Source organism: Apiospora hydei (genome assembly GCF_038363865.1).
Source record: "Apiospora hydei strain CBS 114990 chromosome Unknown utg000004l_segment0_segment0, whole genome shotgun sequence".
NCBI classification, from domain to species: Eukaryota; Fungi; Ascomycota; class Sordariomycetes; order Amphisphaeriales; family Apiosporaceae; genus Apiospora; species Apiospora hydei.
In genome coordinates, this window is record NW_027117363.1 from 9,292,929 (window position 1) to 9,317,334 (window position 24,406).

The 24,406-nt window shown below is 55.7% G+C and overlaps 7 protein-coding genes across 7 annotated transcripts; 4 read left to right on the plus strand and 3 right to left on the minus strand.

The window, feature by feature from the left end:
- Positions 1-927: 927 nt before the first annotated feature.
- Positions 928-3,726, plus strand: PG997_005372 (uncharacterized protein; the record flags this gene model as incomplete). The annotated part of the gene is made up of 4 exons (XM_066809687.1): positions 928-1,713; positions 1,755-2,782; positions 2,838-3,156; positions 3,262-3,726. The coding sequence occupies 4 exons, from the start codon at positions 928-930 to the stop codon at positions 3,724-3,726; spliced, it is 2,598 nt and encodes an 865-aa protein (XP_066673305.1).
- Positions 3,727-5,360: 1,634 nt separating this feature from the next.
- PG997_005373 (uncharacterized protein) lies at positions 5,361-7,657 on the minus strand (the record flags this gene model as incomplete). Its single annotated transcript, XM_066809688.1, has 5 exons — positions 5,361-5,723; positions 5,853-6,356; positions 6,548-6,631; positions 6,700-7,333; positions 7,575-7,657. The coding sequence occupies 5 exons, from the start codon at positions 7,655-7,657 to the stop codon at positions 5,361-5,363; spliced, it is 1,668 nt and encodes a 555-aa protein (XP_066673306.1).
- Positions 7,658-7,821: 164 nt separating this feature from the next.
- On the plus strand, positions 7,822-8,121 carry PG997_005374 (uncharacterized protein; the record flags this gene model as incomplete). The annotated part of the gene is made up of 1 exon (XM_066809689.1): positions 7,822-8,121. One exon carries the CDS (start codon positions 7,822-7,824, stop codon positions 8,119-8,121), a length of 300 nt encoding a protein of 99 aa, XP_066673307.1.
- A 691-nt stretch (positions 8,122-8,812) lies between these two features.
- Positions 8,813-10,756, minus strand: PG997_005375 (uncharacterized protein; the record flags this gene model as incomplete). The annotated part of the gene is made up of 4 exons (XM_066809690.1): positions 8,813-9,256; positions 9,366-9,920; positions 9,983-10,372; positions 10,481-10,756. The coding sequence occupies 4 exons, from the start codon at positions 10,754-10,756 to the stop codon at positions 8,813-8,815; spliced, it is 1,665 nt and encodes a 554-aa protein (XP_066673308.1).
- A 3,078-nt stretch (positions 10,757-13,834) lies between these two features.
- On the minus strand, positions 13,835-15,763 carry PG997_005376 (major facilitator superfamily protein; the record flags this gene model as incomplete). Its single annotated transcript, XM_066809691.1, has 4 exons — positions 13,835-14,534; positions 14,665-14,882; positions 14,973-15,269; positions 15,359-15,763. The coding sequence occupies 4 exons, from the start codon at positions 15,761-15,763 to the stop codon at positions 13,835-13,837; spliced, it is 1,620 nt and encodes a 539-aa protein (XP_066673309.1).
- Positions 15,764-19,173: 3,410 nt separating this feature from the next.
- PG997_005377 (uncharacterized protein) lies at positions 19,174-20,390 on the plus strand (the record flags this gene model as incomplete). The annotated part of the gene is made up of 3 exons (XM_066809692.1): positions 19,174-19,335; positions 19,421-19,902; positions 19,955-20,390. 3 exons carry the CDS (start codon positions 19,174-19,176, stop codon positions 20,388-20,390), a joined length of 1,080 nt encoding a protein of 359 aa, XP_066673310.1.
- Positions 20,391-23,433: 3,043 nt separating this feature from the next.
- Positions 23,434-24,339, plus strand: PG997_005378 (uncharacterized protein; the record flags this gene model as incomplete). The annotated part of the gene is made up of 1 exon (XM_066809693.1): positions 23,434-24,339. The coding sequence occupies one exon, from the start codon at positions 23,434-23,436 to the stop codon at positions 24,337-24,339; it is 906 nt and encodes a 301-aa protein (XP_066673311.1).
- Between the last annotated feature and the right edge of the window lie 67 nt (positions 24,340-24,406).

Sequence of the window (24,406 nt, forward strand, 5' to 3'; positions counted from 1 at the left end):
CCGGAGCATCATCGAACGAGTCGATTCTGCTTCTTGCATAGCAGCAGCCCGGCCTTAGAGAGATCCTGGGGCTCCTCGACCCTTTATCTGCTCACTTTCTGTTTCGTCCGGCACAGTTTTGGGGACTTATAACGAACTTGCTCACTCGGAAAAGTTTGTACGACAGACCTAGTTTCTTTCCCCCTACCTTCTTGCTCGGCTCTTGTCTGCAATCCCAGACAACTTGCCAGCACACTCGCTCCTCTTGGGCTGCTTGGGATCGTATCTGCATTGTTGCTGGAATATTGCCTCTGCCATCTCCCTTGTCCCTTCGAGAGACTTACCTGTCCGCTTCACCTAGCCGGCAACCACTGTGTATCCTACGACAGTTCGCCCGCACGTTTTTACGTTATCATCAGATTCGATTGTAAGTGTCTTGCGTTCCCTACAAAATTTCATCCCTTGCCTTTGCATCCCAGAGCCCCGAATCCCCAGCAGCCACAGCACCATCTGGTTCAACATCACTGCAAACGCCGCGGACGGGTTGGACCATGACGATGGGAATTGCCGCTTCGGGATGTCCAATGCAAGACATGGGCGCAACGGTCGAAGCAGTGGCCACAGTCCATTCCTGAGTCCTGTTACCTCTGACAACGCCGCACGTCTGCAACATGTCACCTGGCCTAACCCCATACCAATCGCACATTGGCATTCCAAAAACCACGCTTTTCCCCGGATTCAGATATTTGTATAAATACATGAAAACCCGCCGCCTGCCAGCTCTTCCCGATGTTTGATGGGGGTTGAAGTCAATTTGCCCCCATCTGGGAAACGATCTGCTTGCTGCTTTTGGGGATTCACGTGGGGAAAGCACATTCTTCTGCCTGTTCGGATCATGGACTTATGCGTCATGGCCTCTACTACTACTACTTGTTCTGCTGAGCGAGAATGCTGATCAATCCTTCCTTCACAGCCGCCGGCCATTACGAGTGCCCCGCGATCGCTTTAACAGAAGGTGCCACCCACGCATCTTCCATCGACCATTGGTTCGAGACCTGGAGAAAACTGTTTGTCTGCTTCCCATCAGGCAAAGCCCTAAGAACAAAAGCAGTCTTGCATCGGACAACCGCCTCTCATCCTTCAACCCTCTACCTTCTTCTCTGCCTCGGCACCCCTCCACAGCGGGAATGCCTTACACGCCCCCTCTCCTACCGCTCTCCTGCGTCCTCAGCTCCCACATCGCCAACCGTCAGTCGGAGGTCCTCGTTCCATGGAACAAGCCCCACCTCGCCGAGCGCCCAGTCGAGGCCTTCGCTGCCTCGCTCTGCCTCGTATTTGACTAAACACAGACGTACACCCTCAGTGAGTGCTGGAGCAGGAGCAGCATCCACCCACTCTGCCAATGGATCGACGCCGGATATTACACCACCCGGGACTTCGGATGACTTGAAGGGCATGGCGGACGCGGCCGCGATAGCGACCGCAGCAGCTCAGTTCAATGCTGGACCGGTACGGCAGTCCCCACCTCCAGTCACAGATGGTCGGTCTATGCCTGCCGGTGCCATCATCTCGCCGCCTGATTCCCAAACCTCCAGCGAAGATGAAGGGGCTGGCGGAGACGATGCCCGTGGTCGGGAAATCGAGAACTTGCGGGAGCTGCAGGATGCTATCAGTGCCATCCCGCAACACCGAGAAAGCTCTCCCGACCGGACGTCTTCTCCGGGCGACTTGCTGGTTCTTCCCTCGCAGATCGAGGAGATGACCGAGGAGCCCAGCATCACAAGGCCCCGCCAGGCCACCGACGCGTCTCTCACATGCGCTCTAACACAGAACCTAACATCTTCGTTTCCAAGTCTGCAGATGCCACACCCACAGCGTCGGAAGAGGACTCGGAGATGGACGACCCTCCGCAAAAGCCCCAGATGGTGCGGAAGAAATCGGGCGAGCTTGTTCGGCCAGCGTTGAGGCCCGCCTCACAACGACGACCGTCCAGTATGCCCGGCACCCCCACCTTCTCCAAAGCCGTCCACTTCGATTCCCACCTGGAGCACGTGCGGCACTTCCTACAAGTCGATCGTCCGCTCGCCGTCAGTGCTGGATCGTCGCCCGCAGATAACTACGAAAGCGACACCGAGTACCCCTTCAACACGGACAAGTCGGCCACGCGGACACCTCCTTTCGAGTGGGAAGTCGTCATCCAGAACTTCCCTGTCGAGACCCCGCTACGGAAAGCCCTGCCTATCCGAGTGGAGCGAATCTGGATGTCGCCCGATCAAAAGTCGCTGCTTGGTTCCATTGCGGTGGCCAATTTGGCGTTCCAGAAGTCGGTCGTCTGCCGCTTCACTTTCGACTACTGGAAAACGACGTCCGAAGTGGGGGCCGAGTACAGCCACGAGATCCGACCCAGGGAAACCGAGGCCGGCCACGACCGCTTCCAGTTCACCATCAAGCTCTCCGACTTTGCTAATCTCGAGGCCAAGACGCTCTACTTCTGCGTGCGTTATAACGTTAACGGCCGGGAGTACTGGGACAACAACGCCGACTTGAACTTCCAGATCGACTTCCGCAAGAAGATGCTACCCCAGAACGGCAAGAGGAACTTCCAGGGTGCCAGTTCCCGACCGTCTCATTCCCTGCCTCGCAGCAACCGCCGCTCAAGCCCGTCGACAGCCCCGAGACCCAAGTCTCTGCCTACCGGCGTGTTTGACGAGTTCAGCAGCGAGCACAAGATGTGGGACGATGGCCCTATCCATGAGTTCCTGGGTGAGGACAGTGCCCCGATCCGTCTCAAGAGGACGTCCAAGTCCGCGACCAGTCTGCCGAGCGACAACTTGGCCAACAAGCTGTCGGCGCCTGAGTGGCCTTGCGTTTGCCAACCGGTATGACTTTGGTGCTTCGTTGGATGCGGCCAAGCAGGCCCAAAAGGGCTCCGGTGGAAGCCCGCGTGGCAGCCCACGCAGTGATGGCCTTTATATGAAGCCTCACAAGAAGCTGTCATTCGGCCCGCCCATTCAGACCCAGATGGCCAACTCGACCGTCCAAGCACCGCCTTCCCAGGTCAAGCAAGTCGCACCGTCCGCCCCTACTCCCGCCCAGCTCTCTGGCCCTCCTGGATCTCCAGCATCTGCGACCATCGCCTCGGCCTCGTATGAGGAAATTGTTAACAAATACTGCTTTGTACGTACTCCTGGACATCCTGTAGCCTAATAGGTACCCTGCTCCCCACGGATCCACGCCGCTCCCAAGATGAAAGAAATCGAACTAACATGAGTCATGTTTCAGTTCAATGGTTCGAAGCAGTCCAGCCCTCAGCTGAAGGACGGAACACTGCGCAACGCTCGATTCGACGGTGCCGGCGATGACTCCATGGTCAACCAGAGCTCGGATTCCAGCATGGCCAGCAGCCCGATGATGGACAAGACTCAGCATGGCGCCCTGCGCTATGCCATCCACCAGAACCTGAACCCTTACTTTTCCAACACGCACATTGCTATTGGGGCTTCACCGGCCGAGTCGCCATTGAACGGCCTACCTTCTGCTCCGCGTCAATCATCGAGCCCGCCCGCCTCTGGCACTTCTACGGCTAGACCGGCCTCGCTCTCCGGAACCTTGTCCCCTCTAGCCGGTACGTCGTCATCGTCGGGCGGACTTGGTTTTGATGCAGTCCCGTTCCACCATGCACAGAAAATGTCAGACCGCTTCCCGTTTTCGCCCGAGGCTCACGCTGCGACAGCGATTCGTGGATGAATCCCACCACACCATCTCTACTCATACGCACACGGAAACAAAAACACAAAAACATTCACACACACGGCGAGGCTACCGATAGGAAGGGGCCTCGCATAACTCGACAATAGGAAGGGTCGGCCCGTCCCTCTTTTGACGGAGCACCGGACCCGATCGTTCTCACCTTGTCATTTTCATCCTTTTATACCACGACGGATACGGAGTTGTTTTGATTGCATTTTCTTCGGCAAGGCGTTCAAGGCATCGGCAGCATCGCAATGGCATCGCCAGTTGCGTCATTGTCCTTTAAGCAGCACACGTAGCGAAGGGGAAAACCAAAACGGGGGAAGGTCACGGGGACATTTCTGAATTTTTGGCAAACGGCGTTTCAGGCACTTGGCAATCCACGACTGGTCTCACGGGAGGGGGCCATTGGACGGGTACATATCTGACGACTTCATACGAATACCAGACCACCGGGGGTGTTTCTTTTATAATGCATAATGCTTCACCTCTCTACTGTCTGGATCAATTGGCGTCGCGAAGGAAGTGCGAGATTATCAGCTCTGCGTGGTGGCGTGGCATTGGGTGGCCCAAGAGTTTGGCGCACCTGCAGGAGTTGGGATCGATAGAACGGGAGACAACTGGCGTTTTGATAGCTGACTCGAGATGACGGATGGACGGGATGGCCTTTGTTCTAGTTGGACTAGATTGCTGTCGCACTTACTAGCAACAATTATGTTCTATCCAACCAATGCGCTTATGCTGTTATCCAGTCGGTACTAGGGCTCGGGACGGTGAATTGGTGATCTGTGAGACATTGCCCCTCGTGGGGTCGGCCCACCGCCCGCTCACTGGCCTTATGTTGATGTCTTCCCACATTAGACTCCTCATGAGATGACTGGAGCGCTTGTGGGCTTACTCACTACCCAGCAAGTTGGCTAGAGTCCACTGCTCAGGCTAGAGACGCAAGACGGGTGAAGGATTTGATGTTCTCCATGTTTTTGGGTTTGGAAATATTGCGGGATGGGCGGATACGGAAAAATATCGATACCTAAGATACCTAAGATTGGAGTTGCAGGACTCATCAGATACAGCATATAGGGAACAGGGTCCTCATAATAGATAGAAGCCGCAGTGGCTTTCCGCAATCAATATAATATGTACATGACAGTTACTCAATAGCCTGGTTTGTTTCTCTCCTGTTGATTTTGCCCGTCTTGTGGAGTGAGGGTTGGGTTCTGCGGGCATGTCTTGGTGGGCGTGTTTTTATTTTGAGTGCCCCTCCTCCAACCCTCCGAATAAATATCTGCCGTTGGGCAGGCAAGGCAGCGGGACGGACGACACGAGACGCTCCATCTCACGCCACGTGTTCACGGAAGATACACGTACCGGCCTAGATTTAGTAATGAGAGATCGAGATGCAGTTAGTTGCTCGTGAGTGTACATACATGTGAAATTCTGTTGTGGAACGGTCACTACTGCCTGACCCTGACTGCTGCAGCACTTAGGTAATGCCGACGAAAAAGCCCAACCTCGTCGAGGCGCCCAACGAACCCCTCAACCTTGCAGGAATACCTACTACCCCTTTCTCCGCCATCCGCCGAATCCCCCCCCAGAACGAATGCGACTTACCTTTTCAGTCAGACCCATTCTCACTCACTCACTCCCTCCCTCAGCACGTACGGCTGCTCGCCCCGGACCAGGTAAATCTCCCCGACGAGTACGGCCAGGCCGACGGCCATGGCGACGGAGATGATGGGCACGTTGGCCCGGAGGAACTCGGTCCTGCGCAGCCAGACGCCCTTCTTGGCGAGGATGTCGCGCCACAGCAGCCCCGCGAGCGAGGCGCTGAAGGCGGAGCTGAAGGCGCCGTAGTTGACGCCCACGGCCATGCTGTAGACGGCGCCCCAGAAGGTGCGGTCGCTGATCGGCGTGCCCACGTCGAGGTGGAGCTGGCGCCAGGTCTGCAGGATGCGGCAGAGGAGGATGGTGGTGCCGATGTTGGTGCCGGAGAACTGTGGGGTAGTGTCAACCACATGTTAGTCAGATTTATCGATACTTGGAAATAAATGGGCGGGGATGGATGGATAAGGGATGGTTCGAGAGAGAGGGGGGGGAGAGGAGAGACTTGCATTGCAGAGGACCACGGAAACGAAGCCCATGCCGCCGATGGCGCCGACGGTCCCCGTCTTGTTGACCCAGTGGTGCCACCCGTACGCGAAGACGGGCACCCACCCTTTCGTGACGAGCGCCTCCACTAGCACGAACATGGCGAAGGCGAAGGGCACTAGCGGGAACGGGAGGAGCGATAGCACGGTCGTGGCGGTCGGGAACGTCGCCCGGGACCAGGCTTGCGCGTCGCGGAGGAGGGAGGCGAGCGTGGTCGGTTCTGGGGGTTGTGGGCGGGAGTGGCGGAGTTGGAGTTGGTGCGAGATCTGGCGCTCTAGGTCCGTGTCCGCGCTGCTCTTCTCGTCGTCGTCGGAGGACGGCTGGGGCACGAGAGGCGTCGGCGCGGGGCGGATTTCGTCGTTGTCAGAGGAGGGTTCTACTTCGGTACTGCTGGGCGAAACTACAGGAGCCTGGCGCCGCCTCGGCAGCTGCTCCGACTTCTCATTCCGGAGCTCCTCCTGTTCGCGCTCGCGTCGCCGCTGTTCCGCGACAATGTCCCGCGCCACTTCCGCCCGCTCCGCCTCCCGCCTGCCCCGGCGCGCCAGCTCGCGCGTCTCGTGCCGCGCCAGCCAGCCGAACGTGACGTCCCAGCCGAACATGACGACGGCCGCGGGCAGCGTGACCCAGTACACGGGCACCTCGCCCCCGTGGACGCGTTGAGGGCCAGCACCGTGACGAGTGTGGCGGCCATGACGAGGGCGGCGAAGATGGCGGACTTTTTGTCGAGGTAGGGGTTCAGGACCTCGCGGAGCCCCTGCTGCTGGTCGTCGCCGAGATGGGCGGCGTAGGGGATGTTGGGGTTCACAGGGGTGGTTCGGTTACGCCCTCGTGGTGTTCGAGCTTCTGCATCTCGATGGTGCGGGGGATGAACCGGCGGTCGCGGAAGACGACGAAGAGCAGAAAGGGGAAGAGCAGAACCACCGTAAACAGGACGGGCACGATGATGTTGGCCGTGTAGTCGATGAAGCGGATGCCGAAGGCCGCGGTGAGCACCAGGTTGGTCGGGTTGGACGAGACGAGGATCGCGGAGGCGATGTTGGCGATGGCGAACTGCGAATAGATCCACGCGGCGCCCGGGTGCTCTATGTTGGACACGCGGGTGATGTACGCGAGGAAGGGCGTGCCCGAGAGGATGATGGGGTCGTTGCCGATGCACGTCGTCAGCGCGAAGAAGAAGCCGTACAGGTAAAAGTAGAGCCTCCGGCCGGACTTGCTGGCCCGGAGGACGCGGCAGGCCAGGTACCGGATCATCCCGGACGCGTCGAGGGAGAGGGCGATGTAGGCGAGGGTGATGAAGAAGACCATGACGTCGATGGGGTCGATGCCGTTGGCGCCGAGGATGCCGTTGCGGACTTCGGGGCGGCCGATGGAGAGGGTGGCGAGGAGGAAGAGGTCGGCGATCAGGGGGCGGTGATCATGTTGATGGGTACGGGGGTGAGGCGGAAGAAGCCTCCCGCTTCATGGCGGTTGGGGTGTATTACATCTTCTTGTTCTTGGGACTGCTGCCGCGGGGGGATGATGCGGAGTTTGACCAGGGAAGCGAGGATGGCGTTCCATAGGATTCGGGGGATGGCGAGGGGATGTGGAAGGGGAAGAGCACAGCGATATCTGAAGGGAAGGCAATGTGTTAGTGACCAAGGAAGGATGTTAAAGGGGGCAAGGGCTTCCGCAATTGCCATTGAGCTCCAAGACATTACTTACTCGCAAGGAAGAAGGCAATGATGGTGATGATGGACTGCCACTCCCTGATTTGGCTCGTGTCGGTTGATAAGTTCTCCATGATGAAATCTGAATTTAGGCTCAATTCCTGATCTTGTAAATAATGCAGCCATCCGCGGATCGACTTATACTATTTATCCGGAATGGTGATGCTTTAATACCCCGAAGTACAGGCTTCAACCTGTCAGGACAACGAGACCTTCTCGACGACAACTGGCTTGAATCATGTCTCTCACCCCCCTCATTCACCGTCCCCAAGCCGCATATGCGGCAGACGCTCCGCCCATCTGCAGTCAGTCAGGAGAAGAAGAAGAAGCAGCTCCAAGCAACCTCGGCGTGGGATACTGGGCGCCTCTAGCGAACACCTGTGACGGTCAGGAGTGCAGCCAAGGTACGGACAAGATTCTCAAGATTCCAGAACTTCGACTGCTGGGTGCTGCAATTGTGGTGGATATGGCACGGCGTGAAACCGCGGAGGAGGGACTTGTCACATTCAATGTTGGGTGCTACGAGGGCGCGATGTAACGGTGGCCGTGGCAGTGCACGTGGCGGTAACATCGCTCGGTGGCCCTCAGCACTGCCGAAGCACTCGAGGGCTTGGCGGCGTACTGCATATGTAGGGCTGTATATGAGATGTGATGGGTGCGGTATGATAGCCTGCTATTCTCCGACTTGGGCGCGCGCGCGCGTATGCAACGGTGCATGGGAGTCGCACATTTCCAAGGCGCCCACACCCAAGCCTCCCGGGATCGTGTCGATCTCGGGGAATTTTCGAGGGGTTCAACTACCCTGCTCAGTATAATGGAGACGCATATAATCCGGGGTATTATATTGTAATGGTGTGATTCTCATCTAAAGTGCTGATTTGATTTTCTTTCTTGCCTGGCCTGCCCGCAGAACCCAAGCGAATCGGAAACCAACCAAGAAGCCGAGAAAAGAAGAAGGAACGATTCTAACGGCACAACCGATACTCCTCCACTTCCACTGCCTCCCTCCCCCCATATAGTACAAAGAGAAATGATATATGACGTAATGATACAATGAACGGTATGTGCCGGGCTTCAAGTCTGGTTGGTCCAGATCCTTCGATCACCTGGCACCATCAATCGCAACCCCTGCCATTCACGGCCAAGATCTGCCGGGGCGAGCACACCCACCACTGCCCCCATGTAGGCATTGCACACCGCTGAAACCGCCCCCATCACCATCCCGTGGTCTACCGCGTGCTGGGCCAGACGGGGAAGCCGGACCTGCTGCGGCCGCGGATGCTCTCGCCAAAGAACCAAAAGACCATGGGGATCGGCACCCCGATCGCGAGCGTTAGCAGCGCGAAAATGGTGTTGCCCACACCGAGCCCGAGCCCGCTGTAGACGGGCGGCCCAAATAGCGGGAAGGCGAACTCGCAGAGGCCCCGGAGCAGCTGGCCGACCGAGTGCGCGCTCGACGCGTACTCGGGCCCGCACGAGTCCGTCACGTACGGCTGCATGCTGAAGAAGCCGAGGATCGAGCCGATCCCGAGCAGGATGATGCCCAGGTCGGGCAGGGACCAGTGCAGCCGGTTTTCGGCCGTCCAGCCGTAGAGGACGAGGCCCGTGGGCACGAGGAGGGCGGTGGCGGCGCTGGAGGGGACGCGCCATTCCGGGACGTGGTCGCGGCCGGTCTTTTTTGCGGAAGTAGGCGGAGGTCTGGATGGGACATGTATTAGCTTCTTCTTTTTTAATTTCCCCCTTACACTTATGCATGCAAGCCAAGGTAGAAAGTACACGTACCCCGTCAATGAAGTGATGGCTAAGCTGCAGACCGATGATGAAGCCGGCCATGAGGGCGAAGTAGTTGAAGCTGGCCGTGCTCTTGTCCATCCCATAGCCATCTTCCCAGACCTGCTCAAACGTCGAAATGATAAGCGCGACGAGGCCGAACAGGTACGCCCTGTAGAGGAACGGCAGCTGCACGATGGGGTGCGTGGCCAGCATCAAAAACGGCAAGACCAGCCGCTTACGGAACAGCGCCGGGAACGACAGGTCCGGGTGGTGGTACTGCGAGTGCAGCCGGGGGTTGCCCGTCTCCTTGCGGAGGCGCGCGGCCTTGCGGCCCAGGATGACGGTGTGCGAGGTCTCGCGCAGCGCGACGAGGCCGAGGAAGATGGCGAGCACGCTGAGGAAGGAGGTCGACCAGAAGATCCAACGCCACTGGCCGGTCTGGGCGATCTGGGCGCCGACGACGGGGCCCAGCGCGGTGCCGACGAAGGGGAGCATCGAGTGCATCGTGTCGCCCAGGCCGCCTTGGCTGGCGGGGTACATGTCGGCCGTGAGTCCTGGAGCGATCTGTAGTGGCACAATATCAGTTTATGGACCAGATAAAAGGGCGGGTTAATAAAACAACTTACGATACCCGGCGGGCTCGACCCTACCGCAGCCAGGAACCGAAACACATTCATCTGCGGCCCCGTCTGCGCGAACCCGCACGCCGTGTTGAAGATCAGCTGCAGGAAGTGCGGGTAAACCATGATCGGGATCCGGCCGTAGACCTCGATCAGGGGCGCCCAGAACATGGGCGCGACGGCGCCCGCGAACAGCGAGACGGACAGGATGAGCGTCCTCTCAGGACCCGCGGGGATGTTCAGGTCCGCGCCGATCAGGTCCAGCGCGGGCGCGACCATGGTGGAAGAGAAGTTGCCGATGAAGAGGAAGAGGCCCAGGATGAGGGACTGGGCGTACTTGCGGGTCATGGACCAGGATTGGGGGTTTTGGGGGTCGTTGGGGCTGTCCCAGGTTACCTTTGATGGTGCTTTGTTAGTCCTTGGTCGCATTCCATGTCGTTAAAGACGGGCACGCTGTTCTTGTTTGTGGCAGCACCCGAGTTCGTGTGAAGTGTTATTACTTACGAGATCTGGATCGTCTGGTGTCTTGTTGACGATGGAGTCGCTGCTTCCTCTGGAAGAGCCCGCATGCCCCTTCACCGACCACCAAATGTCGTCCCCTTTGGTGGGAAGTTGTCGAACGGGACCGTTGCGGCCCCATTCCCTCATCTCGGTCGTCCACCGCTCGTTGTGTGGGTGTTGTCCGTTGATCTCGGGGGCGTCGTGTGAAGTGAATGTGTTGTGGCGGGTCGACTGGTAGCTCGGAAGCATAGTCATCGGCGCCGAGTGTCTATGGTCCATTTTGAGAGAAATAAAACTAGTTGAAAGAAGAAGAAGAAGCTATGACAAAAGAGTGTATTTTTGGTCTACGTGAAGAAAGTGGTGATGGGTGACATCAAGTCATATGGAGGCTCACTGGATCTATCTCGGACAGTGAGTAAACATGAGGTCCTTCGAGAGTCGATACACATATATCATCATCAAGAAACGATATGCCACCCTCCTTCTCCAATACTTTTGCCGCTCTCGATGCCCCGGGGACGCAGAGGGCAATGTTTGTCATCTACCTGGCGGTTTGAAGCACGTCCCGGAAGGTCGGCCTCCTTTTCCTGAGCCCGTGTTACTCGGCCAAGGGACTGGCGATACGAGGTTTGTCGAGCAATGTCAGGGGACCCCCTTGACCGGGCTAGTCCGTGGTATATCAACAAAATCAATCCATCGGTTTCAAATTGAACCCAGCCCTGGGAGGCTGGGGATTAAACATACGTATCATATTACTGACATACTTTGATGTTTGTACACAGCGCAACTCTAAGGAGTAGGAAAAGTTGTGCCGGCTAGAGGCTTACGATATCAATGGCTGGTGTCCATATTGTCCCATCGGTCAGGTATGGATGGACAGGCTCGGCACGCCTTTATAACGAGACTTACAAATCAACATTGAGAATGCTACGTCTAGAGCCTTGATGTTCCATGACGTCGATCACTTCAATCTTCTTGAATCTATGGGGCCTGCTGTATCAGTCTACTGCTTGCATGCCAATTCAAACAGCGATGCCGAGCAAAATGTTGTTTCGTGGCCTTTGTGATTGCATAAACTCTTTAGGTTTCTTCTAGAACGTCCCTTCGCAACGACGTTGGTGTGCAATGTGTCCTTGCCGTTTCTGAGAGCTTTACAGATTCGTAGAATGCTACGCTGCTGCTACGGAAGCGCCTTGGCCTTGTCCGGGACATCCATGGATCTATATTACATCTACCCGGTCACTGTATTATAGCACCCCAACATTCACATATGCCGGCAGACGATCCGGAGCAACGCGCGCAAGCGCCAGGATTACGACCAACAACGAGAAGAAGAAGAAGAAGAAAGAATTATGTTTTCTGACATACCATATTACCAGATGACGCTCACCCCTGCCATCCAAGAGCCCCCAACAGGTTCCAGCATCGAGACGCTACAATGCCAGATTCGGTCCGTCTTGAACGACGACACCCCCATCATTTCAAATAAGGTGGCCGAGGATCTGACTCATCCAATTCAAGCAACTGGATATGTTACTAATCATCAAGTCGACCACAAGCGACCCATCGCCAAGCTGATTGCCGGTGCGGGTGCGGACACCAGCATGCGTCAATCATGACGGCGATGGTACAGCCCAGGTCTTGGCCACGCAATGCTTCTAGAAAGTCGCTGTCGCAGTTAGCTATGACGAGGTACGCATGGGTGAACTCAAATCGTCAGGCCCTGATGCTCGATCGATGGTGCTTGCCTGCCAAGTTGGGGTTGGGGATCCGGAACTCCCCAGGGATGGATGTCATGTTCGGTTTCGCGAACAATCTGCTGCAGCTTGCCGCCGTCACCATCAATCAGCGTCTGTATGTAAGTGTGCAATGTAACCCGCTAGCTGGCCAATTAGAGGGATCCTGATGCAAGCTTGAATTTCACAATCCTCCAGATATAGCTGCACCAGCGTATCTGCCACGAATTGCCATCCTACTACCTCCACGTAGCAAATCGTACCCCGAAGCTCAGACTGTGTTATCATGACGAAGAGGGGAACTTTCGCTGTCTCGCGTATCGCAGCGACAAGATCGTACCCATTCCCATGGCTGACCAAGATCGAGACGCACGATACGGCCGGGACGGACAACAGGGCCAAAGATGTCACACGTCCCTCAAAGTCCCTGCGCTGGGAAAGGTGTCTGACTTGCCTTCAATGTTACTTAAGTCCATCTGACCGGGCCGTTCTAGGCGTTTAGTAGTACCAGAATCGCCACGGTGACTTCACCCAGTGATGTAAGACGATACAAAGGGGTACGTCGCTCATGTTCTCGCGAATCCCATCATCTCCAGAAAGCTGAAGAACCTAGCGTCTCAAGGCCAATCGGCAGACCGCCGCCGTTAGGTTTGAAGCCGTTGTCAGAGTCGAATTGGTGTCAAATATGGCATACGCAACTGTACAGGCGTTGTTCCTGGAAGCCCAGCGTACGGTCAGAGTGTCCGATAGAGAGAGGGTTAATCTTCACTGGCCCACTGTGGACGGGGCAGTAGTAATTATGAATCGAAACAAGAACTTGTAATTATACACGAAAAATAGTGTCGACCAGACACTCTGGTACAGCGGTAGTACGCCATGGAATAACGCATGGAGACTGGGGTTCGAATCCCCAGAGGTGTAGTGTTTTTTTTTGCTTTTTCTTCTCTTTTGGCCTTTGTCGTCTCGGGCCAGATATGGGGGAAGAGGTGCCTTGAATTTGCTTGCCATGAGCCAAGATGGCCAAGGAGTTCTCGAACGCAAATCAATGTCTGCACCAGGGTCCCAATGTTCATGGAGGGTAAAGCAGCGCATGAAGCAGGACTTCTCCAGTTTGGCTCTCACCCGGGCGTCAAGGCTTGAGGCGGTGGAGTTTTAAAACATCACAAACATGGCTAAGTCAGACCTCGGGCCTTTCTGCCGTCTACATCGACTAAATGGACGTATCAAACGTTAACCTGTGGAAATCTAGTTGTTGCATCACGCATTGGTACTCCAAGAACAGCAACAGAATGCTCAAAGATCCTTTGTGTTTTATTGCTACATGTACTATACAAGCTCGATGTCTATGGCAAAAAGGACGACGATGGCCAAGCGAGAAAGATCCATCCTTCTCTCTATCTCTGATCCCAGATCCGATAGCGCCACCCTCCAGGTCTATATACGCCAAGAAGCCCACGGGAACTCAGTAAGTGCTTACCAGCACTGTATCCCAAAGCGCCTCTATCTGTTGTGCCCAGGGTTCTCAGCACAGCCATGCATTACGCATTCTTTTCGTCATCATATGTTGGTTGAGATTTGGTTCATCAAATCCAAACCAGAGCAGATTCCCAAAAAGCCAAAATCACAAAGTGAACCGGAAAGAAGGATGATCATCACCCAAATTCCGGACCTCCTCCTCAGGCAGCAGAAGCCGATCATCGCGCCCGCCCCGATCGCGCTTGCGGTTCTCGAGCCACAACCCCAAAGCCAGCGCCGCGGTCGCGAGCGCGCCCAGCCACGTCATGCCGAGCGCGACGCCGTAGCCGGTCGGGTAGCGGGGCGCCTCGCCGGCCAGGAAGATGTTGGACGCGATGATGCCCGCGACATTGCCGAGCATGACCTGCGTGCCGGAGCCGAAGGCGCGCTTCCAGTGCCCGCTCAGGTTGTTGGCGAGCCAGGCCAGGCCGATGGGCGTGGCGAGGTAGCCGCCCAGCGAGACGAGAAAGACGGCGGCGAACTTGGCGTCGCGGCTGAGGGCGGCCTGGCCCAGCAGCATGGCGTAGCCGACGGTGGCGATGGCGCAGCCGGCGAGGATGAAGCCGGAGCGGTGCTTGAGGCGGTCGGAGGCCCACGCGGCGAGGAGCATGCCCGCCGCGCTCACGAGGTAGACGGGGATGGTGCGGGCCTGGGCGTCGGCGGCGAGCCAGCCGAACTCGAGCAGGATCGTGGGCATGAAGAAGGTGGTGGCGTAGCCGGTCACGCCGACGCCCATGTAGACGAGGGAGCCGAGCCAGATCTTGTAGTCGCGCAGGATGAGGCGGATGGCTTGGCGGTTCAGGGTGCTGAGAGTGGTGGTGGTAAGAAATGGTTAGCTTGGAGTTGTTCTTCACTAATTAGGGATTTGATTTGAGGATCAATTAAGTTTTCGGCCGGGATGAGGATCAATGGTAAGCAGTTTGACGCAGCACTTACTCCATACTAGCCTGCTCGGCACCGTCCTCAGCAAGACGGCGGCGGAGGAGATCCTTCTCGGCGCTGGTCAGGAATCGGCACTGCTCGGGCCAGTCGACGATGAGGAACGATGCGAGGAGGGCAATGCCGGCGGTGATGGCTCCCTCAATGATGTAGATCCAGCGCCAGGCAGCGAGTCCGTGCGAGCCGCCGAGATGAGCAATAGCATAAGCGAGCAACTATGAGGATTCGTGTTCTGTCAATTAAGCTGAACTTGGATTCTGGGGTGGAACAAGTGGCAGCAAGTAATCAGACGAGGAAGGACTTACACCACCGAAAGCGCCGCCGATGAGGGTGGAGCAGAAGAAGAAGCTCATGCGCGTCTGGAACTCGTGTCGCTTATAGTACATGGACGTCAGGTAGATGATACCCGGCATGACGCCAGCCTCAAAGGCACCGAGGAAGAAGCGGAGGACGACGAGGCCCTGGTAGGTCTGGACGAAGCCCATGCACATGTTGATGATGCCCCAGCAGGCCATGAGGCCCGCCAGGTACCACGAGGGGCGGACCTTGCGGATCACCATGTTACTGGGCACCTCGAGCAAGATGTAGGGGATGAAATAGATCTGTAAGCATGAGCCGGGGAGGGCATTATGGTTAGTCCCGAGACACATACACGTGTGGCCTAGGTGGTGGGGTAGTGAGGCCAACTTACAAAGAGAGCAATGTTGAAGCGATTTCCCTCGAGGAGGTCCAGGTCGACGGCCATGCCCTGGATCTTGGCATTGCTGATGTTGATGCGGTCGAGGAAGGACATCATGTAGACGACGAACAGGATGGGGTAGACGCTCAAGTCGATCTTGCGGAGCAGGCGGCGCTCGGCCACGGGGTCGATGACGTGCTGCTGCTCGTTGCCGGCATCGTCGACGGAGCTCGTCGGCGAGGGCAGCGAGCCCTTCTCGCTGTTGTCGTTGGCAACATCTTGACGAGTGACGGTGGGATCGGTAGTCGCGGTGAAGTCGCGAGGGTGGACGGGGCCGGCGTTCTTGTTGTCCGAGACGTGGGCGTGTCCCGAGGGGGCGCCGGCGACGCCGCCCATGCTGGCGAAGAAAGCCGACATGGTTGATCGCTGTAGCGCGGAAGAGCGGAAGATCGATGCGATGGGTGTTGGTGGTGAATTAAGGTTGTCCGCAGATACCAAGAAAGCAAGGAGCGAATGATCGAGCGAGCTCAAGCGAGGTAGCGGGATGCAAGGGAACGAATGTGGAAAAAAAAGAAACGATTCTTTGGCTCACACTGGGTGAAGGTTGGGTAACACACTAGGTTGCGTTGCGAGCAAGCAAGCAAGGTGAAGCTAGACGGCAAGGTGCCTGGATGGACGGAAGGGGAAGCAAGGTTGTTGTTCACTTCCCGCCCACGTGCGAAACAAGGTGTTGGTGTTGTGCGAGGGATGGGGGATGGGGGATGGGGGGAGGGGGAGCCACAGGAGCAGCTAAGCACAGCAGGAAGCGATACAAGATCTTCTCTTCTATCCCGCTTGGATACGAGATTTGAGATTCGCGATGGTGTGGCGTGATCGGTCTGTGGTGTGAAGACCTCGTGAAGTCACTTTTTTAAGCGAGGGAGTGAGAGGTAGACAGAGGCCCAGTCCAAGTCGTTGATCCCCATTCAAGGTAGGAAAGCAAATAATGCTCATCCGGTGGAGGTCTGAATACAGGCGGCACTGATGATTGACATCCCAGTTGGAGGGTTAGTGTCGCTGTCGCTTTCGTCGGGAAAAGAATCAAGTGTCGTCGTCTTTCCAATTCCACATCGCATTCACCAAAATCTCAGCACATATCCACGATCACTCCAAGGGACAAGCCGAAAATCGGCAACTAACGACACCTATATAATCAATCGCACCATCTCACTTGTCGAATTTTCTTTATCCTATTCTTCCTGGTACATGGCCGGTGGTGTCTGTATGCATGTTCCAGATAAGCGGGCAAATGGCGTGGACCGGTGATACAGGCCAGGATGCCTCCCGAGGACACGAACCCCGAAGTCCTTGTCCCAGGTGGCACGCCATAAAACGGTCGAGACATGGGGTTTTGAATCAACACCCCCTCCGGTCGGCAGTGCGAGCTGTCAAAAAATCTTGACAGGCAAATGTCTTAGACTTGGAACACTTGGTCAGCTTGGGTGTGTGCGGCTTAGTTGAAGAGCGCATCACGTTACCCATTACCAATGGCCGTCCTTCTCATTTAGTTCTCCATCGCGACGGCAATCGTGTTTCGAGAGGTAAAGTCATGTATGATCTGTTTGCGTGCATGATTGAACACTAGAATAATTAGGTGGTGCAAGGTGCCCAGTTGTGGTGTTTGGGTGTGGATGAGGTTGAGATATGATCGGGGGATCCTTCAGGTGCTAGAGTGGGCGGCAGGCGGGTGTTAGTGGGGAACTGGGGAATTGGGCGGCCCACGTCGATCCCCTAAGATTTGTGGCTAGCACTGACCTGACTCGCCTGGATGGCCCTGGAATACATGATTGGTGATGGTGTCCGGCATGCCCAGCAGTACCGAGCAGCCAAAAAAAAAAATTAAAAAAAATTGAGCCGTAGCGACCTCTACTACGCTCTGCGCCATGCAGCTTGTCCAGACAAATACGAAACCACAGTAAGTACTGCGATTCAAGGACCCTTGAAACAATCAATTTGTTGAGTCTCGCCCGCTGTAGCTGGACGCTTGGCGATGCCAACTGGTGTTTCCCGCATTAGCCCAAGCTTGTTCGCGAGATGAGTGCTTGGCGTGGCGATCTCTCCACCATGACGGGACGGGACGGAAACCCCTCGTCTTTACGCCACAGATCCTCATTCGCCTAGCAGATTGTAGCTGTATGTAGTGGTAGATCCCGTAAACAATCCTCCAGGTCAGCTTTCAAGTCCGTCAAGAAACTTGAATGCGGATGAGGCATTTGCTTATCAGGGCAGAGGAATATCTCGATCGCAGGCGGTGCCAATGATTCAGGGTGCACGCACCCAAAACCGCCCTCAGAAGCTTGTTCATCCGATATCTCGCCTGACAAGCTCTGAATCAGTCAGCCCCGCTGCGGACTCCCGTATTCCTACCTACATGGTTGCACAGTACAAGTCACAATGGCCTTGACTTCAACGCAATCATCACCGGAGAATCAGAGGAGAGAAAAGGAATGAGGATAAGGCAATTTACCAGCGGTGTAACTGGCGGGCCAGTAACCCGGAGAGTGAGAGAGCGACCCCGCCGTCACGAAGCGCAAGTCCAGTCAATCGATGTCGCTTCGTGCCGTCTTCGGCACCCGTCGTCAAGCAACCTGCTATGTCATGACCAGCCAATCGAACAGGAGGGCCGGACCGGGAGTGCAAGCTGAGGCGTTCCGCTGGTGTCCCTGGACTTGCAGATCTCTCAAGAGCCTCTTGGAGGGAGAAAAAAGCAAGAGTCTGCCGCCTCCTCCGAGACTTAGTTGCCAAAAAGAATGGGTTGATGGGCATTTGACAGTGACAAGAACGACACTTGCCAGATTGATCATTTGAATACAACTTAAGTAGGCAAACATGCAGGATACCATATTTGAAGAGACGGGGAAAGAGAGCGATGTAGGCTTCCTTCCTTTGGCCTGTTTTGTACGACACGACCTCCTGTCGCTCTCGCCATTTGATACATCATTGATGCCAACCAAAGCACCTCTCATGCCCACCGACGAGAACTGCAAACAAGGTCAATCAAGGAACCAGAACGCCAAAACACGCCAAAACACGCCAAAACACGCCCAACCAGCATTCCCGACATCACGGATCCCATGGCGACTTGAGTCATTTGGACGAGGGGGAAATCGGCTTGACTCTGGACTGACAGACTCAGCTCGCCAGAGAGGTGCCCGGCACTTGGTTTCAACCAGGAAACAGCAGCGACGACTGGGTCGGAGTCTCCACCGGCGGCTACATTCAACCAGACTGGGGACATTTGGGCAAGAAACAAACATTCAAGGAAGGTACGAAGAGGTGGATGGGCTCTTGCCTCGCCTTTTGCCTTTTGGTCAATTGCATTCAATGCCAGAACAGCTGAACGAAGGGAAGTCACAGATGGTCTCCCAAAAGCACCAAGTCCTCCTCCTCCGTCCTCCTTCTTCTCAACCGCGCTCTCCATCCATGCATTCACACCAAGATCCGACGCCAAGCACACGACGCTCAACTATCGTCTGCCACTGAGAGCTTCAGCCCGATTGTCCACATCTTGTCCTTATATTTCCAAATCCAGTTTTGACTACTTGGTTGGGGCCTAGGCCACGCATTTTGAGGGTCCTGTCCGTCAGTCTCATTCCCAGCTTTTCGGCGGCCACGTAATGTGGTACGGCTTCTGTCTTTGATATATCGTTGGAATACGGCTTGGGACTAGTAGCTGCAGCTTCTGGCCATCGCCCTTGGTTTGTATTTCCGATAGGCCTCCGAGGTCCCGTCATTTTCTCGCCAAGATCACCCCAGGCGTCTGCCCGAGACATCTCGATCGACCCAGCATGTCGGCAGCTGCGTTTACAGAGAGCAATGCTCATCTAATCTACGTACCCGTTGGTGTATTTCTCATTGCGTGCCCATTGCTTGTGGTCATAAGATTCTGGTCGCGCATGAGAAAGGGAGGACATGTCGGAGCTGACGACTACACCGTCTTGGCTGCTCTGGTAGGTTCAATATATTTGACTTCAGGCCTTCGATGGCTCCCCATGGCCTGCAGGTGGTCCTCCAGGCACTAACCAAGACACACAGGTATGCGCCCTGGCTTCCGGTGGTTTGATGATCGCCGCCTGCGTCTACGGTTACGGGCGCCATCTCAAGGACTTGTCGCCCGAGGATAGGATGCAAGCTCTAAAGTACTTCTGGCTCTGCCAAATCACGTACAAGTCTTGCATCAACCTTACCAAGGCATCTATACTGCTGCTGTACCTGCGCATCTTTGGCAACGTCAAATGGTTCAGGTGGCTCTGCATCGTCCTGACCACCATTGTCGCCATCTACTGTGTCGCCTCGGTTACCGCCACCATCTTCCAGTGCACCCCTGTCCCACGTGCATACGACAAGAGTTTGGGCGGCACCTGCATCGACAATGGCAAATTCTGGTTCGCCAATTCCGGCTTTTCCATCGCGACGGACCTCATCATCCTCTGTATCCCGTTGCCAATGGTATACGTCCTGCAGCTTCCTCGTGCCCAGAAGTTCGCTTTAATTGCCGTCTTCACCCTTGGTGTCTTGTACGTTGATCCTTGCCTGTTTATAACATGCGTACAGGGCTGACTCACATAGCGTGGTCATCACTTCATGTCTTCGCGTCACCACTATCAACGTGCAGGCAACCACGAACGATCAGACTTACGAAATTGCCTCGACCATGTGGACCGTCATCGAGATGAACGTGGCCATAGTCTGCGCCTGCCTACCCCAGATCCGACCACTGATTGTCATGGTGTTTCCCAGACTCATGCCAGCGTCGCACTCCCGAGACCGATCGGAAAGACCTCCGAACAGCGGTAGCCTGGCTAAGTCCGTCAGCAGCCCAGCCAAGAGTGTCTGTAGTCATTGGACGGATAGCGAACGTCAAGACTCTATCGCCATGGGCGCCGTCCGAAAGCCGGAGAGGAGTTCTGAAGAGTACATACTGTCCGAGGACAGGACAATGTACATACAGAAGACTGTCAGATACAGTGTCGAGTATTCCAAAGATGGGCTGAATCCTGTCTGAGTTACTGCTACAACGATTTCAAGGCAGGATGCAACATATTGCTTTACATTATAACGAGAGGGGATATCCAGGGACGGGAATTGTGTCCGTAATAGGGTTCCGGGAGATCTTTGGAAGATATTCATATTTCTGAAACGGCTTCATCGGAAGCCTCGGATGTGACCGGATGTGTGGCGGAACTCGGTGCTAGTAGCTCACTCGACATTTTGTTACTTTAGGTTCTTTCTACCCAATCCCAACTAATAAATCCTCTTTTTACTACAGTATCGGCCGTGACAGTGTGCCGAGATATCTCCAAGCGCTATATAAAGCCCCAAACTCCGTGTCTCGGCCTCCAGCCCCTTCCGGTCGGCCCAATTCCAACACTGTCTCATCTCCAAACGCATCGGAGCTCATTTAAAGCTCCTTTTCGTGATAAAGCTTATGACAGAAATAACTTGCTGCTCCACACAACAAGCGGTTTCTTTGTGCTGCGTGATCTGTGGCGTTTTGCGGCTGTGGTGACACACCCGACACTCGTCCGTAAGTCCGCAGACCCTTCCTCTTAAATAACAAATTGATGTTGCGCAGATAACGGCCTCGGTGTCACGGCCACACGTGTACGCCAATGCTTAATGTATTGGCGCAACCTGGAGCGGTGTCACGGTATGGCGCGCGTGGGAACGCAGAGATCGTTGTCACACGTTCGAATCCGGATAACTGTGTCGCCTCGACAGGGCCGGGCGCTCTCGAGCCCCGAGACGTTGGCAGAAAAGCCCCTGTCTTAGACTCCCCAAACTCCGGCAGGTAACACGTGTCACCACGTGGGGAACCTGATTACTCACACTATACACGCCAACCGCCATCGATCCCAATATGTGTTGTCACCGCCCTTTCTGTGATCATTACCTGCATTGCCGACTCGAGGGCCGGGCGAGACTTGCTGCCTGAAATTGAGGGTTGCGCTGTTTTGGCACGCTATTGATTTGAGTATTTGACTTGTTGTTGCTCAAAGACGAATTTCGCTGAAGTATGTCATGGCGGCTCTGAAAAGCTAGCGATTTGAACTGACGCTTGAAGATCGAACAATTCCAAATCCGTATACTTATGTTCTTGAGGAGACCCGCCGCAGTTCAATGATGAACCTGTTCTCGGGATGTCCTCATAAGCAATGGCTGAGTTCCGCTGGTATCTACGACATGCTTACACTTAACACTGGCGATGAATCTCAAGCCTTCAACCTGGTGGTGTTATTTGGAATTCGGCTGTGTGGGGTGCCAAGGCCCTGCAGGACGGTTAATGATTGGGCAAGTACTTAGACTAACAGTTGATTATGTCGTCCATTGGGCCGTTTTGCTTCGGACTCGGCCGGCTGAGCAGGAGGGAGCCGATAGTATCCCCAAAAGGACCAAAGACGAAAGAGGGAGAGGGAGGCGCAGGGTCAGAGGGACGACTTGGAATTCCATTTCGTGGGAGATCCGATGATAACGTCAGGGCTTACGTCAAAGCTGGGATACGCATGTCCCAGTCTTTCGTTTTGCAGGTGTCAAATCTCAACGGCTGCGGGAAATAGTGTCGTCTTGACTTCTAGTGCTGACCGTAAGGCTGTAGGGCTGAACAGGAGCAGAGGGCGGAGTTACATCTGCTTGTGCGTTTCGCGATTTGCGTCCAATTGGGTTGGACATGGCGTTCGATGAAACGCACGTTACTGGATTAATTGGCTAGTCAGTCAAGATGTTTGTCTAGCGGGCAAGCGATGCCAAGGGCGCAAACGCTCATCCCCATTGGACCCTCCTACGACTAGAAGCCATTGGATCTTACTCCATAATGGACGGAAGAGATCGCGTAGCAGCAGCATACCTATAGAAGACCCTCTACTAATAGCCTATGCGAACCCGAACCGAAACCAGCTGCTGAGTGCTTCGCCACTGCTCTTGGCGTTTGTGCTGGCAGCTCGCAATTGGGTTGCGGGAATTACTGAGAGATCCTGGATGGGCTGAATGCAGATTACGAAGTAATATTTGTGATAGCCATTCCAATTACTAGATGAGTCAGCCAGGGTTAATACTATGTGATGCCCACGATGCGATGTAGTAGCCAATGGCATTTTGTAAAGGGGGCGATGATATCATGCAACATCAGGAGCTAAGCATAAGTCCCCCATGTTTTCCTACAGGGAGGGAGGCCCACGTGCGTCTTGGGTCAATGGCCAGGGGCCGCTTTGCCCCATTCTCTAGATAATTACGTCCGAGAGGGCACGTGGCGGGGCTGGAGCGGATGCGCGTGTGGATGAGAAAGGACACCTGGTTCGAGATTTCAGTAAGCGCCGGATCGCACCGAACGAGTAAGGGAGTACTTTGGTCCCTTCCCAGTATTACGGCATACGTTTCCACAAAGAATATCAAATCGTGCCCGACTTCCTTTTCCGGGGAAAGTAAGTGGGCGTAATGAAGTAACACAAATAGCCTCTAGGAAGTGGTGAGACCATCATCATCAGTAGCGGGCATCCCCCACGCAATTGATGATGACCGGCGTGGGCGCCTTTTGTCGTGTGACATCGTGTTCCATAGTCAGGAGCCAAAAGAAGCCTTCACCGGTTCTATTGGACAGTGATGCTCGCCGCTGGTGAATCGGCGGCTCGGAGATTGAGCTGCGATTAAGGGGGTTGTCCTATCATATACGATAAGAGCGGCTTCTACGATTACGATAGACGTCAGAGGCAACTCGTAATGAAATTTGGCACTCAACATATAACCACGAACGAGATCTTGGGATATATAAAAAGGATCAACCCGTTGCCAGCAGTTCGGTCTAGATCATATCACTACCAGCAACAGCAACAACAGCCCAGGTCAAGACAGCCGCATACAGCCGCATCAAATCTAACAGGACACCGATAATCTAGAACACTATCAAAACGTTCAATCCCAATCGACATATAACTAGGCATCTTCGAGATCTATGCATCAAGGCCCAAGTGCGAAACTGGACCAGCAACCGATCCCACTTCCACAACACCAAGAACATAACACCAACGACAACGGGTAACGTCACCACCACCACCATGCCGCAGTTCCTCTTCATCGACCTCCCCAACTTCCGCATCCGGGACTCCCACGGCCACGGCGTCACGCTGAGCTACAAGCAGCTCGGCCACGTCATCGCGCTGTACCAGTACGTCCGCTCCGGCCTGCGGTCGACCGAGTACGCCGACCTGTGCGCGTCCCTCGTGTTCGCGGCGGGCGAGACGGACATCTGGACGTCGTACACTACGTCTTCGGAGTCTGCTGCTACTGCTGCTACTTCGGCGGCCGCTCCTGCTACAACTTCTTCTTCTTCTTCTTCGGGCGGCGGAAACGGCAGTGTTGGAGGTAGATCGGGCGTGAACCCCTCAACTTCTGCGGTAGCGGCGGCGGCGGCGGCGGCGGCAACCACGACGACGATCCATGCCGAGGAGAACATGCTGCTCGCGTACCACCAGGCCTTCGACTCGCCCGGCGCCTATCCCATCGTCGACGCCCTGCTCCTCTCCTCCAAGCCCTGCTCGAGCTGCATGGGCTACTTCGCCCCCTCGGCCGCTTCCGGCAAGACCTGCAAACTGCCCGGGGGGACTCCCGCCTTCCGCGCCAAATTCACCCCGCGCTCCGACCGGACCTACACGCCCGTCTTCTACCTCTCTTCTTCCTCCACTTCCTCGTCCTCCTCCTTTGCTTCGTCCGCGGCGGGCTACGACCCAACCCAAACCTACGAGACCTGGATGCAGCTCGGCGGCATGTGGGCCGCCGACTTCGTCGCGGAGGGCCGGCTGGCGAGCAGCCTCGAGGCGAGCCGGGGCCAGATGTACTACCTCCTGCCCGAGTCGGGCTCGCCTTGGTTCGCGCTCAACGACCAGGAGACCATGTCGGACGCCGAGGTCGCGGAGGCGGTGGTGCGGCAGGGGGTTTCGGTTGCGTATTGGATCGGGCGGTAGTTAGGGTCTGTTTGGTGTCGGCCGGATTGGGATGGGTGTATAGTGATGTGTATGAGGTCGGATAGAT